At 36.5% G+C, this 18,457-nt stretch overlaps 1 protein-coding gene across 9 annotated transcripts in view; it reads right to left on the minus strand.

Annotated features, from left to right (window-relative positions):
• The window catches only part of MYCBP2 (MYC binding protein 2), a 287,568-nt gene that overhangs the window by 19,917 nt on the left and 249,194 nt on the right, over positions 1-18,457 (minus strand). For 8 of the 9 annotated variants that reach the window (XM_049853287.1, XM_049853282.1, XM_049853285.1 and 5 more), the window contains 9 exons: positions 16,340-16,500; positions 15,187-15,343; positions 14,779-15,003; positions 12,517-12,582; positions 10,899-11,138; positions 10,497-10,595; positions 4,710-4,790; positions 2,619-2,885; positions 1,822-2,105 (listed from right to left, as the gene is read on the minus strand). In XM_049853287.1, coding sequence (XP_049709244.1) covers positions 1,822-2,105; positions 2,619-2,885; positions 4,710-4,790; positions 10,497-10,595; positions 10,899-11,138; positions 12,517-12,582; positions 14,779-15,003; positions 15,187-15,343; positions 16,340-16,500 — 1,580 coding nt within the window. The remainder of the gene's footprint in view (positions 1-1,821; positions 2,106-2,618; positions 2,886-4,709; positions 4,791-10,496; positions 10,596-10,898; positions 11,139-12,516; positions 12,583-14,778; positions 15,004-15,186; positions 15,344-16,339; positions 16,501-18,457) is intronic. The other variant, XM_049853283.1, reaches the window with a different exon arrangement.

Below are 18,457 nucleotides of genomic sequence, written 5' to 3' on the forward strand. Positions count from 1 at the left end.
TCAGTGATAGTTGTTACAAATAAGTAAGATAGAAACTGTGATTTCAGAGTGCGGTATTTTAATTTTTTCCCCCATAAATTTATGTGATGCTACTGGACATAGATCAATACAATTTTTTCAAAACCTAGTATTTCCCTTGTGGTTGAAAGAATATATCAAGTTTTCTTCTTTTTTTTTTTTTACAACATTTTAATTTTCTAAGCGACTGCATCAATTAAAGCATTTGAAAAAGAAATTAATCAAAACATTACCCATAATCTAGTTCATTAATTCCAAGAGAACAGTTATTCTGATTTGTGTTCCTTTTCAAGTATTTTTGTTTACATGTTATTTTCAGTATTATCTTCTAGACCAGTGCTATTCAAAGTACAGTCTGTCAATCAGCTGCCTATCCACAGACTATTTACCAGTCCACACAAAGATAATAAGGAGCTTGGGCCACAATGCACATCGACTGCATCGCTGAGTACACTAGTGTTTAGTTCAACTGGTATTCTTGCTTTTTCCTAGCAGAGAGTCCACATGAAGGAAGCGATATACTGATTTGCGTTCTGGTATTTTCTTATTTTACCATAGATTGGCTCTTTGAGTAGCATTGTCCCAGAACTCTTCCTATTACTCTGCTTAGAAATACGCAGATGTTGGTTATTTTCTTTCTTCCTCTTATATACTAATGTTTGGCTACCTTTTTTTTTTTTTTAACTTAACAATATATACCGTTTCCTTTTTTAGGGAATGTAGAGATAGCATCATCTTTTTAAGTATTGCGGGATGACTGCAGAAAAATCAAAATATGTTCTCATTAATATTTGACGTGTATTTCACAGGGTGGCTGAGCACAGCTTGCCTAACCATTCCTTTTATGATGGACACTGGGGTGGCTCTACTTTTCTGCTGTTACACAAAATTCTAGAACCAACATTCTTTCTTCCATATGTACCTTTTACTCATGTGTCAACATTTTTGAGGGAAAACAGTTTTAGAAGCAGAATTGGTGGGTCAAAGGATACGCATATTTTAAATATTGTGGAATCTCAAACTGACATCCAAAAAAGGCAATAGCAATTTATGTTAGATAAGAATGAGAATGCCTATTTCCTCAAAATGCTGCCAAAGCATCAAAGATATTTTGCTATTGTTTTGGTCTACATTTCTCTGATTACTAGTGAGGTATCTTTTCACTTGTTTATTGGCATTTGCAATTTTCCTTCTGTGAACTGACAACTCCTGTCATTTTTTTTTAATCAGTTGTGTGTCTTTTCCTCCTTGATGTATAGTCATTCTAGTATTATGGCTACTGTATCATTGTTATATAGGTCTTAAATATTTTTGCCAATTGTTTGTATTTTAAAATATTTTAATAGTATTTGCTATCAATTAATTTTCATTTTTATGTATCCAAATATGTGAATCTTTTCCTCCACGATGTTCAAGTTCTGTGGTTTGTTTCAGAAGGTCTCCCCAAATTAAACATTACAAGTGTATTTTTCTATAATTTGTCCTAGCCCAACCCCAGCAAAAAAAAATGTATATAAAGTTTTCATTGATCTGGTTTATGTTTGTATATGGTGTGAGGCAGGGGTCAAAATTTTTCTAAATGGATCTCCAATTATCCTGACATCACATATTCAGTAGATTTTCCTTTCACACTTAGTGGAAATGACATATTTATTATATACATTTCCTATCATACATGCAGCAGTTGTTTTTAGATTCAATTAGGTGAGTAAGCAAAGAGGTGGAACCTGAAATCATGTCTTAATTCTTCAACACTAGCTGACTCTATTCTCTTTTAGCACTAAAACAGAGGCAATGACCAACCTGGAATTAAAAATCATTGGAAGAGTAACTGTTGTAACTCCTTTGCCCACGGTGGTACCAGCTGTCCCTGTGATGGTGGTTCCTTTGGCTTTTAGCTGTACGGTGAGTGCTTTGGCAATGCATCCTAGAAACATGTCCAAGATACCTAGCTTATTCCAATCTCCCTTCTCTGTTGAATGAATGATATCACTGATATCTGCTGGAGGAAGGGATTTCACCCCTATGATGCTAGCCAGCCGATTAGGGGTCACTTCAGGCAAAACTCGTCTTAGTAAGGAGGTCACCTAGTAAGGAAAATAAAAAGAAAGACTTCCCTTTAAAAATTGATGCTTTAAAATTTTCACTTTGTCAATGAGCCTAGCTACCATTCTATGACTTCAAAAAGCTTTGAGGAGGACAGAAATACGATTTAAACTTTTTTTTTTTAAAATTACTGGAGTGGTAATCATCACTCCATGGTAATAAGGGGAAAAAAAAAAAGCCTTTTTATCTGGTTAGGACTAAGAAAAATCACACTATATATTTCATGGTATAAAGACAATCAATAACCAGAATACTCTTTATGACAATAACACATTAGTGAAATATAACATATTTTGCTCTTTCATACTCTCATTATAATGAGTCAAAAATAAAAACACATGGAGTTAAAATACAGGCTGAGAGGAAAACATGACAAAAGAAAATAGAATCTATACCCTAAGGTGATTATCTTTGTTAGTGTGATTTTAAAGTATGTTGAAAGTATCATTTCAATTAACAAAAGAAGCTGCAAGGTAAGTCGTGTGATCAGTCACCTGTCTCTGGACTCTAGGCGAGGCTGTGTGCAGCAATGAAAAGAGGTCCTGAAGCAGAGTTAGCTGCTGAGCCAGATACTGCCGGCCCACGTTAGAGCCACTCAATGCTAAAACCATAGACAACAGCTCAAAGCAGTAAGCGTCAGAGGAGGCATCTTCATCATTTGGCTGCGAGTTGGCATTTTCTTTGCTTGATATGGCGTGTTCCCATTCTTCACGGACTCTGGTGGCTTCCATGCGAATAGCCTGGACGATGTGAGCACACACCTATTTAAAGGAAACATACAAAAAGTGTAAAAGTCTATCTGTAAGACTGATTTTCTAGTCCTATTAAGAAGCAAGGAACCTTGGTGGCACAGTGGTTAAGAGCGCAGCGGCTAACAGAAAGGTCAGCAGTTTGAACTTACCGGCACTCTGCAGGAGGAAGATGTGGCAGTCTGCTTCTGTGAAGATTTACGGTCTTGGAAGCCCTATGGGACAGTTCTACCCCGTCCAATAGGGCGGCTACGAGTCAGAATTGACTCAGTGGCAATGGGTTATTTAAAAGCAACACAAGACTGTAAGTTGATGCGCAATTTAACACTTTTCCTCTCAGTTAATTCTCCATCATACTAATCTCTTAATTCATCTTAAAAACCATTAAGTTTAAAAGTCAGAATATTTCAATCAACCACTGTTTAGAAAATGATCATATACAATTTACCTATTTCCCTGTCTGTGGTTAAGCACATCAAACAAAAACCAACTGCCCTATTTATCACTTCTAAGGCATATTTCTTCCTCTCATTTTAACATTTTCATGCATAACATGTTTTACAATCAACTGCATTCATAATCTAATTGGCAGCAATTTTAGTTATATGTAAAATAACCACAATTACAATGCAGTGGATAGTATCTAAGATTCAATGAAACACTTTAAAAGAGATAAAGCACAAATAAACTCATGTATTCATTTATTTTAAAAAAGTTTTAATAGCGTAAAACCAAAAAACCAAACCTGTTGCCATCGATTGCAACTCATAGCGACCCTATAGGACAGAGCAGAACTGCCCCATAGAGTTTCCAAGAACTGCTTGGTGGTTTCGAACTGCTGACCATTTGGTTAGCAGCCATAGCATTTAACTACTAGGCCACCAGGGTTTCCTCTAATAGCGTTAAAAAAAAAAAATTCTTTTTTTTTTTAGTAAAATAGGCTAAAGTCAATATTTTGACACTTTTAAATATTTTTATCCCCATTTTATTTTTTATTGTGCTTTAGGTGAAAGTTTACAGCTCAAGTTAGTTTCTCATTCAAAAATTTATATACATATCGTTTTGTGACACTGGTTGCAATCCGCACAATATGACAGCACTCTCTCTCTCCCTTTCTACCCCATGTTCCCTGTGGCCATTTGCTCAGTTCCTGTCTCTTCTTGCCTTCTCATCTTGCTTTTGGGCAGGAGTTATCCATTTGGTCTCCTGTATTTGTGTGTTATTGTTTGTTTTGTAGGCTTGCCTAATCTTTGTTTGAAAAGTAGGCTTTGGGAGTGGCTTCAGTTCTTAAAAAAAAAAAAAAAAAATTTTTTTTTTTTTTTTTTCAGTTCTTAGTTATCAGAGTGTCCAGGGGCCATGGTCCCAGGGGTTGTTTGACTTTTAAAGGCTTTTTTATATTATCTAGGTACCCCATTCTATGAATAATCTAGTGCTGTCTCCCCATTCCCTTATATTTAAAAATATTAACACTAGTTAGTTAACACTACAATTGCTCAGCAAACAACAGCAAACAAATAACACTGAGAGAAAGAACACAGGAAATGCAAATACCATCTGATATAGCTGTGTATTTGACAACAAAATAAAACAATCTACCAGAAAATGAGAAAACAACACAGAGCAGCAAGGCAAGAAAGCTAACATGCATAACAAAATCTCGACAGTGATGGAGGGTTGCTAATACACTCAATCCTTTCCAGAAAATGGACAGTGCATTCTGCAGGACCTATAAAGAGGCACCAAAAAAAAAAAGCCTCTATACATTTTGGAACACGCAGTATACTCTAAAAAAAACCCCCAAAACTGAAGGAGACAATAAAATCGTTATTAACTAACCTGTTTTTGTAAGTTAGTCAGTTTACTTCTGCTGAATATAATTCCAACCATGTGTTCTTTCAGGTCCGCATCTGATGTTGCCTTTAAGTAGAAAAAGAAAGAGAAATGAAGCAGGCTCTTTAAATAAAATTTCTGTATCTGACATTTCAAAGTATCTTGAGAAATAATTGTGCAAATATTTTTATAAGGCAAACTCGTTTAAGTTGAAGTCTATGATACTAAAACAAAGGATAAAGTTTGAAGAAATCAGCCTTGACCAAAGTGACTATAAAAAGAACAAAATTTCAGAACTTAGGAAACCCAGAGAAATATACTGTCTTTTCATAGATTTCTTTAATCTAGTCAATTTGAGTCACTTTGATTGAAACTATTTCTAAATTGTGAACATTATTAGTTCATATCCTATATTCAGTTGTTGGAAGAGCAATTCAAGAAAATATTTGATTAAAAAAAAAAAAGTCCTAATAAGACTCCATGATGATGATGGTTTTATATGAAGTTACTCTTCAACACCAACAGTCACCAGAGAAATGTATCATATGAAGAAAAATAAATGGTGAATTTTATGCGCTTATTATAAAAAAATTTTTTTTTTTTTTTTTTATTATGTGTGTGAAACTCTTATTCTAAGAGTGTCAGAGTAGATCTGCTCCATAGGGCTTTCAATGGTTGATTTTTCAGAAGCAGAACGCCAGGCCTTTCTTCAAAGGTACCTCTGGGTAGCCTTCAACATTCGCCGTTTTGGTTAGCAGCCAAGCGTGTTAACCATCTGTACCACCAAGGGACTCCTATTCAATGTTAACTCCTCAATATACGCTTTCCTACTGTTAGGCCAGCCGCTTCAATGAGTCCTTAGTCCTTATTCATATCCTCTCCGCTAATCTAACTTTTCTCCAGTAGCTTTCAGGTCTCACTCAAGCCCAACATTCCCCAAGAAGCCTTCTCTGACCACAGCAGGACACAACAACCTCTCTCTAGTCTGAAATCCTATGACATGTGTAATCTTTTTCACATTGTTAATAACTTCATTTGGGTAGGTGGAAGGTCCATATCCAAGAAAATAATGCAAGCTTTTTTTCAGAATTTTTTTTTCTTTTTTTTATTGTACTTTAAATGAAGGTTTATAGAACAAACTAGGTTCTCACTGAACAGTACACACATTGTTCTACGACATTGGTTAACAGCCCCAGGACATGTCAACACTCTTCTTCTCAACCCTGGGTTCACTATTGCCAGCTTTCCTGTTCCCTCCTGCCTTCCAGTCCCTGCCCCAGGGATGGTGTGCCCCCTTTAGTCTTGTTTTGTTCCATAGGTCTGTTCAATCTTTGGCTGAAGGGTGAACCTCAGGAGTGACTTCATTACTGAGCTGAAAGGGTGTCCAGGGGCCATACTATCAGGGTTTTTCCAGTCTGTGTCAGGCCAGCAAGTCTGGTCTTTCTTTTTGAGTTAGAATTTGTTCTTCATTTTTCTCCGGCTCTGTCCAGGACCCTCTATTGTGATCCCTGTCAGAGCAGTCAGTGATAGTAGCTGGGTACCATCTACTTGTACTGGACTCAGTCTGGTGCAGGCTGTGGTACATGTGGTCCATTAGTCCTTTGGACAAATCTTTCCCTGTATCTTTAGTTTTCTTCATTCTTCCTTGCTCCTGAAGGGGTGAGAGAAGTGGAGTATCCCAGATGGCCACGCAAAGGCCTTTAAGACCCCAGACGCTACTAAACAGAGTAGAATGTAAAACATATTCTTTATAAACTATGTTATGCCAATTTAGCTAGATGTTCCCCAAGACCATGGTCCCCACAGCCCTCAGCCCAGCAATTCGGTCCCTCAGAGAGTTTGGATGTGTCTATGGAGCTACCATGAGCTTGCCTTATACAGGTTGTGCTGGTTTCCCCAATACTGTGTACTGTCTTAAACTTCACCAAAGTTTCCACTTATCTATTTTTTATTGTCTATTTAGTGTTCTTCCATCCCCATCCTTCCTCTCCCTTGTTGTTTTGTTTTGTATGTAAACCTTTTCATGAGGTTTTATAGCAGTGGTCTCATACAATATTTGTCCTTTTGTGGTTGACTTATTTCGCTCAGCATAATACCCTCCAGATTCATCCATGTTATGAGATGCTTCATAGGTTCATCATTGTTCTGTATTGTAATACTCCATTGTGTATATGTACCACAGTTAGTTTATCCATTCATCTGTTGATGGGCATCTGGGTTGTTTCCATCTTTTTGCTACTGTGAACAATGCTGCAGTGAACGTGGGTGTGCATATGTCTATTCGTGTGATGACTCTTACTTCTCTAGGATATATTCCTAGGAGTAGGATTGCTGGATGATATGGTATTTCTATTTCTAGCTTTCTAAGGAAGCACCATATCATTTTCCAAAATGGTTGTATCATTTTGCATTCCCACCAGTAGTGCATAAGAGTTCCAATCTCCCTGTAGCCTCTCCCACATTTATTTCCTGCTTTATTGATTTGTGCCAGTAATCCCAGTGTGAGATGGCACCTCATTATGGTTTTGATTTGTATTTCTCTAGTGGCTAGAGATCCTGAACATTTCCTCATCTGGTTGTTAGCCACGTGAATGTCTTCTTTGGTGAAGTGTCTGTTCATTTCCTTTGCCCATTTTTTTAACTGGCTTATTTGTCTTTTTATTGTAAAGCTGTTGGATTTTCTTGTAGATTTTAGAGATAAGACATCTGTCTGATATGGAATAGTCAAAATTTTTCCCCCAGTCTGTAGGTTCTGTTTTTACTCTTTTGGTGAAGTCTTCTGATGAGCTTGTTTAATTTTTAGATCTCAGTTATCTAGCTTATCCTTTGGAGCTTGTGTGTTGCTGGTTGTGGTTTATATGTTGTTAATGCCCTTATTAGGGCCTCTAGTGTTGATCCTTTTTTTTCTTCTATGAACTTCACGGTTTTTGGCTTTATATTCAGGTCTTTGATCCACTTTGAGTTAATTTTTGTATATGGTGTGAGGTATGGGTCCTGTTTCATTTTTTTGCTGACAGGCATCCAGTTCTGACAGCATTATTTGTAACAAAGACTGTCTTTTCCCCCATTTGATGGACTTTGGGCCCTTGTCAAAGACCAGGTGACCAGAGGTGATGGATTTACATCTGGGTTCTCAATTCTTTTCCATTGGTCAATGTATCTGTGGTTGTACCAGTACCAGGATGTTTTGACTACCACAGCTGTATAGCAGGTTTTGAGGTCAGGTAGTGCAAGTCCTCCTACTTTATTCTTCTTCGATAGTGCTTTACTTATCCGGGGTTTCTTCCCTTTCCATATAAAGTTAATGATAAGTTTTTCTGTCTCTTTAAAGAATGCTATTGGTATTTGGATTGATATCGCATTCTGTTTATAAACCGCTTTGGGTAGAACTGTCATTTTCACAATGTTGAGTCTACCTATCCATGAGCATGGTATGTTTTCCCATTTATGTTGATCTCTTTTGGTTTCTCGCAGTAGTGTTTTGTAGTTTTCTTTGTACAGGTCTTTTACATCCCTGGTTAGATTTATTTCCAAGTGTTTTTTTTTTTTTTTTTTTTTTTAGGGGCTATTATAAATGGTATTGTTTTCCGGACTTCCTTTTCATCATTCTCTTTGTTGGTGATGGGAATCCAACTGATTTTTGTATGTTTATCTTGTATCCTGCTACTCTGCTGAATCTATTAGTTCCAGTAGTTTTCTCATGGAGTCTTTTAGGTTTTCTATGTACAGTACCATATCGTCCACAAATAGGGAGAGTTTAACTTCTTCACTGTCAATTTGGGTGCCCTTTGTTTCTTGCCTTATTGCTCTAGCTAGGACTTCCAACACAATGTTAAATAGGAGTGGTGATAAACGGCATCCTTGTCTCATTCTTGTTCTCAAGTAGAGTGTTTTCAGCCTCTCTCCATTAAGAATGATGTTGGCCATTGGTTTTGCATATTTACCATTTATTAAGTCGAGAAATTTTCCTTCTGTACCTATTTTATTGAGAGTTTTTACCAGGAATGGGTGTTGGACTTTGTCGAATGTCTTTTCTACATCAATTGAGATGATCATGTCATTCTTTTCTTTCCTTTTATTATGTGGTACATTACGATGACTGACTTTCTAATGTTGAACAATCCTTGCATACTTGGTATGAATCCTACTTGGTCATGGGGTATTATTTTTTTGATATGATGCTGAGTTCTCTAGGCCAGAATTTTGTTGAGAATTTTTACATCTATATATTTTTTTACATTCATGAGAGATATTGGTCTGTAATTTTTTTTTTTTGTGGTATTTTTGCCTAGTTTTGGTATCAGGGTTATGCTGGCTTCATAAAATGAATTTGGAAGTATTGCTTCCTTTTCTATGTTCTGAAATAGTTTGAGTAGTACTGGTATAAGCGCTTCTCTGAATGTCTGGTAGATTTCTACAGTAAAGCCACCTGGCCCGGGTTTTTTTTTTTTTTTTTTAATTACCTTTCCAATCTCTTCTCTTGTTATGGGTCTGTTCAGATTTTCAACATCATTTTGTGTTAGTTTGGGTAGGTAGTGTGTTTCTAGAAATTTGTCCATTTCCTCTAGGTTATCAAATTTGTTGGAGTATAGTTTTTCATAATACTCTGTTATGATCCTTTTTATTTCAGCTCGGTCTGTTGTAACGTTCTCCATTTCATTTCTAATTTGGGTTATTTGCGTCCTCTCCTGTTTTGTCAATTTGGCCAGTGGTTTGTCGATTTTGTTGATTCTTTCAAAGAAACAACTTTTGGTTTTGCTGAAGGAATGCTGCTTTGTGAAGCCTTGGTATTCTCAAGGTTGTTTAGCACAGAATTGACATTTGCTAAAATTCAGTGATTTAATAAGTAGTTGTGTAACTCTTGTAGTCATTTAAAATAATATCTCCAAAGATGTTGAAAGAAATTCCCAGAGTTTATGAAATCTTATTTTTTATAGACCTCAACTAGAAAAAAGGGGATAATTTAGATAGTGTTGTATTAGAAGGCATAGGGCTAGATTAGGTAAGTTCTTGAAATGATCTTTCAAATGGCTGCAAAGATGACTATCTAAAACAAATGGGCATTGAGAATAGTCAGGTTTGACTTCTCTTTTTGGAAATAGGGGAGGTTTTCCTGTTAGATATAGTACTTTAGTTTTGACCAAACAAGTAAAGCAATACCATTTTAGAAGAAATTTCAAGAACAGTATAAAGAACAGTTATTTCAATAAGAATCTACTGAACGTGTGGTGCTTATGCCATGGTAGATACAAACACAAATCAGACAAGCACCACTTGGTCTTCAAGGAGGGCATACAGTCCAGTGGAAGAAATAAAACATGTACATAAATAAATATACCAAGAGAGAACCCAAGAAGAGACACGTATAGATTATTACGAAGTTCAGCAGAGGAAAAACTATTTTTCGTTTGGGGAAGTCATAAAGAACATTCATGGAGAAAACAGTAATTCTGAGCTGGACCATGAAGCAAAGATAAGATGGTAGAGGGAGAATATAACTGATGGTGGACAGCATAGCATATGACTAAGTTAATTTTACACATGCTAGCATTTGAACACTACAGCCCAAGGTATAGAGCAAATTTCGTTGTTACTTAAGAAACTAGCTACAGAATATATTAATGAATACCGAATCTCTTTTAGCTAGTTTCTTCATCTTTCCAATTAAAGTACAAACTATGAACTGCACATAAACTAATAGCATGTATCTATTAAAATATATGAATTATTTCACTGAACAAAACTAAAGAATTGAAAAAAGGAAATAAGTATTTTTAGAATACAAATAAATACATTGTATACTTTTTCCTCTCCTTCAGGTGAGGACAATAGAGCTTTCTCCTCTTGTTCTGGTGTAGGTTCAGCATCTCCAGAGATAAGCTTTCCAAACACCTGATGAGATGACAGGGATGTGAGAAAGAATTAATGACAGGAAATTACCACTGTGAAAACTAGAGGACTCATTAGCTGATTCTGCAGTTTTTATAATATTACTATATTTTTCCTGCTATACACTACTATTTTTCTGAAATATGAATGCAAAATGAAACACAAGAGTTTAGGGCTAGGAGAAGAAAAAATGGGCCACATTTGTAGCTAGAAATTTCTAACAAGTTTTATAAAATACTTTGTTATAATCTCAAAATATGCTGTTTCCGTTTATCCTGTGTGAGAATACATAGTAAGGACACTCACTTGGGATGTAATGAGTCTGAACACTCGTAAGGTCTCCGCTTCACAGTTCCTTTGCTGGGCCACACTGGCTGAAATCTGGCCAGCGATCTTTGTGCTTTCTCCATCCTTCCAGCCCAGGACTTTAACTTGTCGAACTCTCAGTGTATTTTCTGGGCCCTTTAATTCAATTTTGATGATGTGGTTGTCCCCTCCTGGGAGTTCACTTGTTACCCAACCAATATGCCTGGAGTCCAGGTCAACCTGGTAGAGTAGAAAAGGGAGAGGAACCTGATACAGCTGTATCACTTTTATCACTGTCCTAGACTCAGCAGTAATAACAACAAGCTCAAGTAACACACATTTGTATAGACTGTAACGCTTATTAAGTTATTTCACACTGATTATCTATTTAAGCCTTGTGAGGATAAGTATTTCATACTATTATACAGATGACAAAACTGAGGTTAATACAGGTTAAGGAATTCTCAGTAAGTGACAGACTAGGTCAGACTAGCTAGCGCTTCCTAGTACAAGCTTGTTGGTAAAACCATCACGAACAATGTATATAACTGTACCTACTCCAACTGTAAGCAGACACACAAGGTCAGCAACAGGTCCTGTTTGGTGCATCCTCACATTAAAGCACCGTTTAAAGATACATACTTTTGAAGTGCAGTTACTTAATATGTTTACGTTTGAAGACAAATTATATAATGTATAACTTCACATTTTTGATTCCTTATTTTACTGAGGATATAACTTTTTTCAAGGATTAAGTCTCAATACACTATGAAACAGTGTCTGACAATTTTTGCTTGATAAAATAAAAATTGTTCCTATAGTATTTGATATCTAAGAAATTATCAGAGGGCTTCTACATAATTTATAAAGACATTCAAATTAATAGTCTTAATAATGTCAACCTTTCTAAAAAGGGCATTAAGCATAAACACTATCTTATTAAATAGGATTATTTTCTTAAATTCTTTAACAATTTAAATGAAATTTATTATTTGTTCAATATGAAATCTCAATTCTTTATTATGATTTGAAAAAAAAAATTGGTCAATTTTCTTGAGGTAAACTCACCACAAAAGAACAGCTTTGCTTAAAGTTTCACTTATGCAAGTAAATGAGCTGTATAGAGTCTCATACACATGCCCAGATAAAACTTGTTTCCAGAGCTGATTTGTAGACTGACTTACAACCTGGGATATGGTCACAGTGTTACATGATAAATTTTCAGGCTAGAGGATAACAACCTATTTTTAACCTAAAGTATAGGAGAATTATGCTGTTTACTGTGAATCAGATCTGAGATGAACTATGGCAGCATCCTGAATCTATGTAGGGGGGTGGGAAATAGGGGTGCTAGGCACCATACAAAAAACAACAAAGCAAGCCTGTTGCCATCTACTTGATTCCGAAAGAACATATACGGCAATAATGGGTAAGATTTCTAGCACAGAGATGGTTGTGACCGTTCCTATGCTCAGGTCATTTGTCAGTTGAGTGTTTTGTAAATATATGATTTCCTATAGTACTTCAGTAGAGTGCCAAAGCAGGAACTCAACAGTGCAGACATATGAAGAAATTTCTTCTTACGTAGTAAAACATTGAATAACAAAATTTCAATTACCTGCTTGATTCTGCACAAATCTTCTACTGCTTTGCCAGTTAAGAAGGTCATTGAGGTAACTTTATTCTAAAATGGACAATTCGAAATAGTTATTATGTTATACTCTTTGCGTAAGAACTTATAATGATTTCTTACGACCTACCCATAACAAATTAACTCTTCTGCCTGCCTTTTTATGGTCCTTCCTAATTGATTTCATGCTATCTACTCAATCATCTGCAATTCCTCCAACTCTAGTCTTTTCTTATCCTCACAATCTCCCTCTCAAATCTCACACTTCTGCCTTTTTCCATGGGCTCTCTCATACCTTGGCATGCTTTCTCTTTTTATCCAAAGTCTAAACATTCAAATTCTCTGTCTTTCATGAAGCTTTCCAACAAGTCCCATTGTCACTCATGTCCCACTCTCTCTCCTACATTGTCATTGCTTTTGGAAGTAAAAGGAAGGTAAGTAGCTTAATCAACAAACAGTGAGTGTCACAATGTGCACGGAACTGTCTTATGGACTTGGAGAAGGATACACGAGAGTGATACATTCTCCTTCAGGGTACTTGGCAAATTAGGGAAGGCATGATTATCATAAAAAATACAAATATCAAACAGTATTAAGTTAAAATACCTTTAAGTACTGAGCAGAGTGACAATGGTACTATAGCCAGAGATGTTAAGGTTGAGTAAACTTTACACAAAGTACATCAAGAAAGAGATTAAGATATGAATTCCTTAGAGAGCTGCATATTTTAAGGCTATAGGCTGATGCACTTCAAATCAACACATGCTATGTTGCTCACTGTGGTGGGCAGGCTGGGGAACCTAGAGGTACAGAAGGCTCAAGGCTGCATATGGTTTAGGGGAGGTTTCTTAGAACGGAAGCAGATGTCAGCTTACATACTAGGGATTTTTAAAAATGAATATTGTTAAGATTATCTCTACCTAGAAAAGATAAAAATGTCAAATTCGTTGCAATCACTGTTCTAAGGGAGTTTATGTCCTGGCTTAAAATGTACCCTGAAACAAAGATAACTTTGTACTGAGCAGTGAGTTCTAGTCAAAAAAATGTTTTCCTATACCAACTGAAACTACTCTTGGGCCTGAAGAGGAAATAACCAGGCTATACCTTAGCTAATCCCCTTTTCTGATTCAACGTCAGGGAAAAACTGAACCTGCATGAAGGACAGGAGCTGGGGGTGGCTGTAAGGAGTGCTCTGACCGTAGACTGGATTGCTGTGGTTGGCACCGCATCCAGGTTATCTGCGACCCAACCCCACCACTCTGGCTTTCTCCCAGAGAAGGAAATATGCATGTGGGACATGAGAAGTTCAGCAACGGTCCATGGGACAAGAGCAACTCAACAATGTATCTGCTAGCAAACCACATTCTTTCCGAAGGGAAGAATTTCAAGACACATCCTTCTCTGGGAATGGGAGGTAGAAGAATGGAGGTTTGGCACTTGGTGCTATTTCCTTCTTTGTTCATAAACCCAGACTAAATCGAATCTGTTGTTGTGAAGTTGATTCCAACTCATGTGTTACAGAGAAGGAAACTGTTCCATAGGATTTTCTTGCCTGTAATTTTTTAATCTTTACTAAAGCAGACTGTCGGGTCTTTCTTCCATAACACTCAGTAAATTAGACTCTTTTTCACTTGTTTAGTGTCTTACATAAAAGAGTGCCCAATTCAGTGGAAACATGGGTAGGCTATGGCCAGGGAGAATGTAAACTATGATTATTTAGGTTAGTTCAGGAGCTTTTTTTCCCCATGGGCACTGAGGGTGTGAGAAGTAGGAACTTATATCTAATAACACTATAGGTCTAAGTGTACTAATGTCATCAGAGTAGTAATACCGAAAACACAGAGGTGGGAAAGAGTCATTTCTATAGTAAATTTTATACCAGGAGAGGATTTTTCTGTTGGGTTTTACAGAGCTTGTGAGATTCGATAGGCAGAGTTAAAGAGGAGGATTTCTAAGCCAAGGAATTGGAAGGTAGAAAAAGGCATGGAGACAGAAAATCATAAAACAGAAATTTATTTTGCTTAGCTGTAGCTATGGTATATTTGTAATCAGACTTCTTTTTAGAACTGGTATTTCACAGGACCCCAAACATATTCATCTGTTTTTAGATTGAAGATTTATCTGGGGGATATAAAAGTGTTGCTTGGTTGATGAAGTTCCAGATAAACCTTTTTGCTAAACTTAAAATGAGTGCACGATTACTAAACCTGTAAAGAACTCAGAAGCCACAAATAAAGTTTCCTTTCTTACTCCGAGATCTCGGGAATTGTCCACGTGAACAGACACATAGCGGGCATTGATTCCTTTTACACAGTTGATGGTGATGTTTTTAGTTTTGTTTTTATCCTCATCTCCTGACTCCCAAAAAGTTTCTGTGGAACCATCGGTCAAACTGCCAATCATGGCAGGTCGGCTTGATGTTTTTATGTCAACAATGCTGGTTAAGTCCTTTAAGCACATTACTATGCACAATTCCTGTCAGAAATAAATATAAATAATGGTAATACTCAAAAGGAAATCTTCCATGATAATAAAACAAGCAGACACGAGAAAATAAATAAAAATATTTAAGATAGAATTAAACTCTTCTCCTTTAATATACTACTGAATATTATCTAACAGGATAACCAACAGGATAATAACTGTTGTAAAACTGACCTGACTCATAGCTTCAAAGCCGGACTGAATGCTGATGCTGAAACTCTCTTCACTATCTCCATCATCTGACTTTGACAAAATATTGTTAATGTGATGAAAGACGTTGCTCTGGTGGAGGAATTGGTGATCAGATTGCTTGAATTTGAGACTCCAGCATCTAAAAAGGCGTAAGCAGTACATGAAATAGTTCCTGAGGAATTCCTGGAAAAGTACTCTGTAGCTAGTATTTTAAGAAATCTTAATGCTCTAGTAAAAACTAAAACTAAAAAAAAAAAAAAAAAATTGCTGCTTATTTTTTTTTTTTAGAAATAAAGATAATTTCTTTAGAGCAAGGTAAGTTCTAAGGAACATTCGGCCCACTGTAAATATAGAAAAATTAGGCAAAAAAGGTAATGAATCTATTTTGTAGACAAGTGTTATACCAACTATAACAGCCTTTCAAATTTATTAGTCTTACAATTACATGTTAACTCACCAGGGTATAACACATCTTATACTCTAAAAACCTTGTGATGAAGAAAAAAATCTTCCTTCTGCTGGTCTTATTATGTAGGGATGCAGGAAGGCAAATCCATCATCTATTTCTTATAGAATCAATGGAGGATTTTACTTATATGTGTAGTCCAATAGGTGGATCTAATGACAAGGTTCACAATGTCAAAGTAATGCTAAAATTGCAGCAGATTCCAACTTAAAATTAGGAGATGCCCCACAATGTAGCTGCATACAATGAGACTTCAATTTTCTTAAGATTCTTTTTTAAATTCAAAGTATCTTCATTTTGTTTATGAGAATTCATTGTCCCTTTGCTTTTTTTTTGTAATTTTTAAGATTCTACTCCCAGGCAGTGCTGAGGGAGGGTAACTTGAGCTAGGAGAGGGGAAAGTGTGAGAGACTGTTACAGGCAGAGATAACACAGGTAACAAAGAAGTATATTATGCATATATTACCAAAGGGCACTCGAGTGTGAGGTACGAGGAAAGACAACTCTAAATTACGACAGAAAGGAGGAAGGCACTGTTTATATATATATATATATATATATATTTATATCTTATTACTTAAAAAGAAAGGTCTTCCAAGTATTTTGGGCTTTGTATAACCCATAAAATCTCTTCTGCAATGTACCTAGAGTACTTAGATAGGAAATTACCGTAGGGCCATTTGCTGTAACGAGCTGCCACTAGGGAGAGACATCATAAGATCAGAGATCGTCTGAAGCAAGCGGTGGAAGGTGTGTGGTAAAGGGTGCGCGGCCTCCCCTGCAATCACTATATCTGAGAGGGGATGTTCACATACTCGTGTATCTTTCTCCTAAAACAGAAATTGAAAGCAATTTTATTAGTTTGTCTGCTGGAAGGAACTTTCTCCACAAAAGACTATTATGTATACTTTTAAGATACTTATGTAACAGGAATGTAAACAACCAAACCAAACCATATACAAAAACATACACTGATTAAAAGTAACTAATTTTGTTGGTACTATTTTTAGGGAAAGAGTCCTAAGGTTACTCACATTAACCAGGCAAATAAATACCATTATATGTACTGATTCTACTGCAAACATAAATCTATTAGTAGGACAAGTCCATATTGCATGTTTGTGTAAGTATACATATATACTGTATACATGTTTACATATGCATACATGTATGCATATATGGACATATATACATGTATGTCTATGTATACGTGTATGTACTTATAGATGTATATATGTGTGTATGTTTGTGTGTGTTTATATAAGGAAAACATAATACATACTCGGAAGTTGGGGATCACCACTAGTCTACATAGTATTTTAATGCGAATTAGGAAAAAACTCTTCTTCCTTTGGACAAATGGACCACGGCTTGTAGAGAGAAGCAGGGGTTAGATTTCATTCCCCATTCAAGCCCTCAGCCAGATAGCCTTGTTAATATTATCTATGGAACAGCGTTTATAACAGAAATATTAAGATAGTACTTCAAATCCCCAAAGAAAGGAATTTCCTAATATCAAGAAACTGATCATAGTAGACTGATTAGATAAAACTGGAACCTTAGCGAGAACTAAGTAAATATGTTTTAAAGCAGAAGTCACAAAAGACACACACCTGGGCAGGTAACATCATGGTGTCATGTGGGAGCAGTGGGGTGCATGTGCACACAGTGGGGGAAGGAGGGGAGCAGGGGCCAATGCTGAATGCATGCTCAGTCAAATTGGGCAGCAGCTTTCCAGCTCAAGCCCATTGGTCCTATGTAGGAATTCCAGCCCAGTGTTGGCCAGACCCCTATACCTGAGAGTGGATGTTCACATACCAAACCAAATCAAAATCAAACCCGTTGCCATGGAGTTGATTCTGACTTATAGCGACTTTATAGGACAGAGCAGAACTGCCTCATAGGGTTTTCAGGGAGGGCTGGTAGATTTGAACTGCCAACCTTTTGGTTAGCAGCCTCAACTCTTCACCACTGTGCCACCAGGGCTCAAATTAAAAGCAAACTTATCAGTGCGTGTGCTACTGGTGGTACAGTGCTTAAGAGCTCAGCTGCTAAGTGAAGGGTTGGTGGTTTGAACCTACCAGCCACTCCATGGGGCAAAGATGTGGCAGTTTTTTTCCTTAAAGATTTACAGCCTGGAAACCCTATGGGGCATTTCTACTGTGCCCAATAGGGTCACTATGAGTTGGAATTGACTCAAAGGCAACAGGTTTATTTATTTATTTTTTTGGTTTGTGTGCTAGAAGTAAAATGTCCCCATTTTAAAATGCTGTCCTTGTCTTTTTTTTAAACATGCAGGTCAAAAATATCTGAGGATTATAGACCACCAGGTTTTTGCTTGTTCAATGGGTTTTGGACTTTCTTTTTGGAGATTTTTAGGGAAATTGTGGTTATTCAGGAAAAACAAAAAACACCAAACAGTGAAAAAACAGTCTGTTTAGATTCTGGCATAAAATTTATGCCTTTTCCTTAAAAACAATTAGATGATTTACATCTCTAGAACTCACACCTACACTTTAGTTTCTGCTTATGGTGTTTTCTTGGTTTAGGACATCTTCCACCCTTCACAGCTGAAATCTATCCTGTGGCATGTATTCAAAGTAGGTTGCCCACTGCACTTACTCAAAAGTAATCTCTCTTGTGTCATGATTCAAATGTTCTCCATACTTCCACTAAAGCACATTTTTTTAATACAGCTACTTCTCACTTATCAACTATTTTGTTATCCAACACTTCAAATTTAAGACAACAGTGAAACATATACTATCCAAATATTTTGCGCACTGA

Source organism: Elephas maximus, chromosome 14, assembly GCF_024166365.1.
Source record: "Elephas maximus indicus isolate mEleMax1 chromosome 14, mEleMax1 primary haplotype, whole genome shotgun sequence".
Taxonomy (NCBI): domain Eukaryota; kingdom Metazoa; phylum Chordata; class Mammalia; order Proboscidea; family Elephantidae; genus Elephas; species Elephas maximus.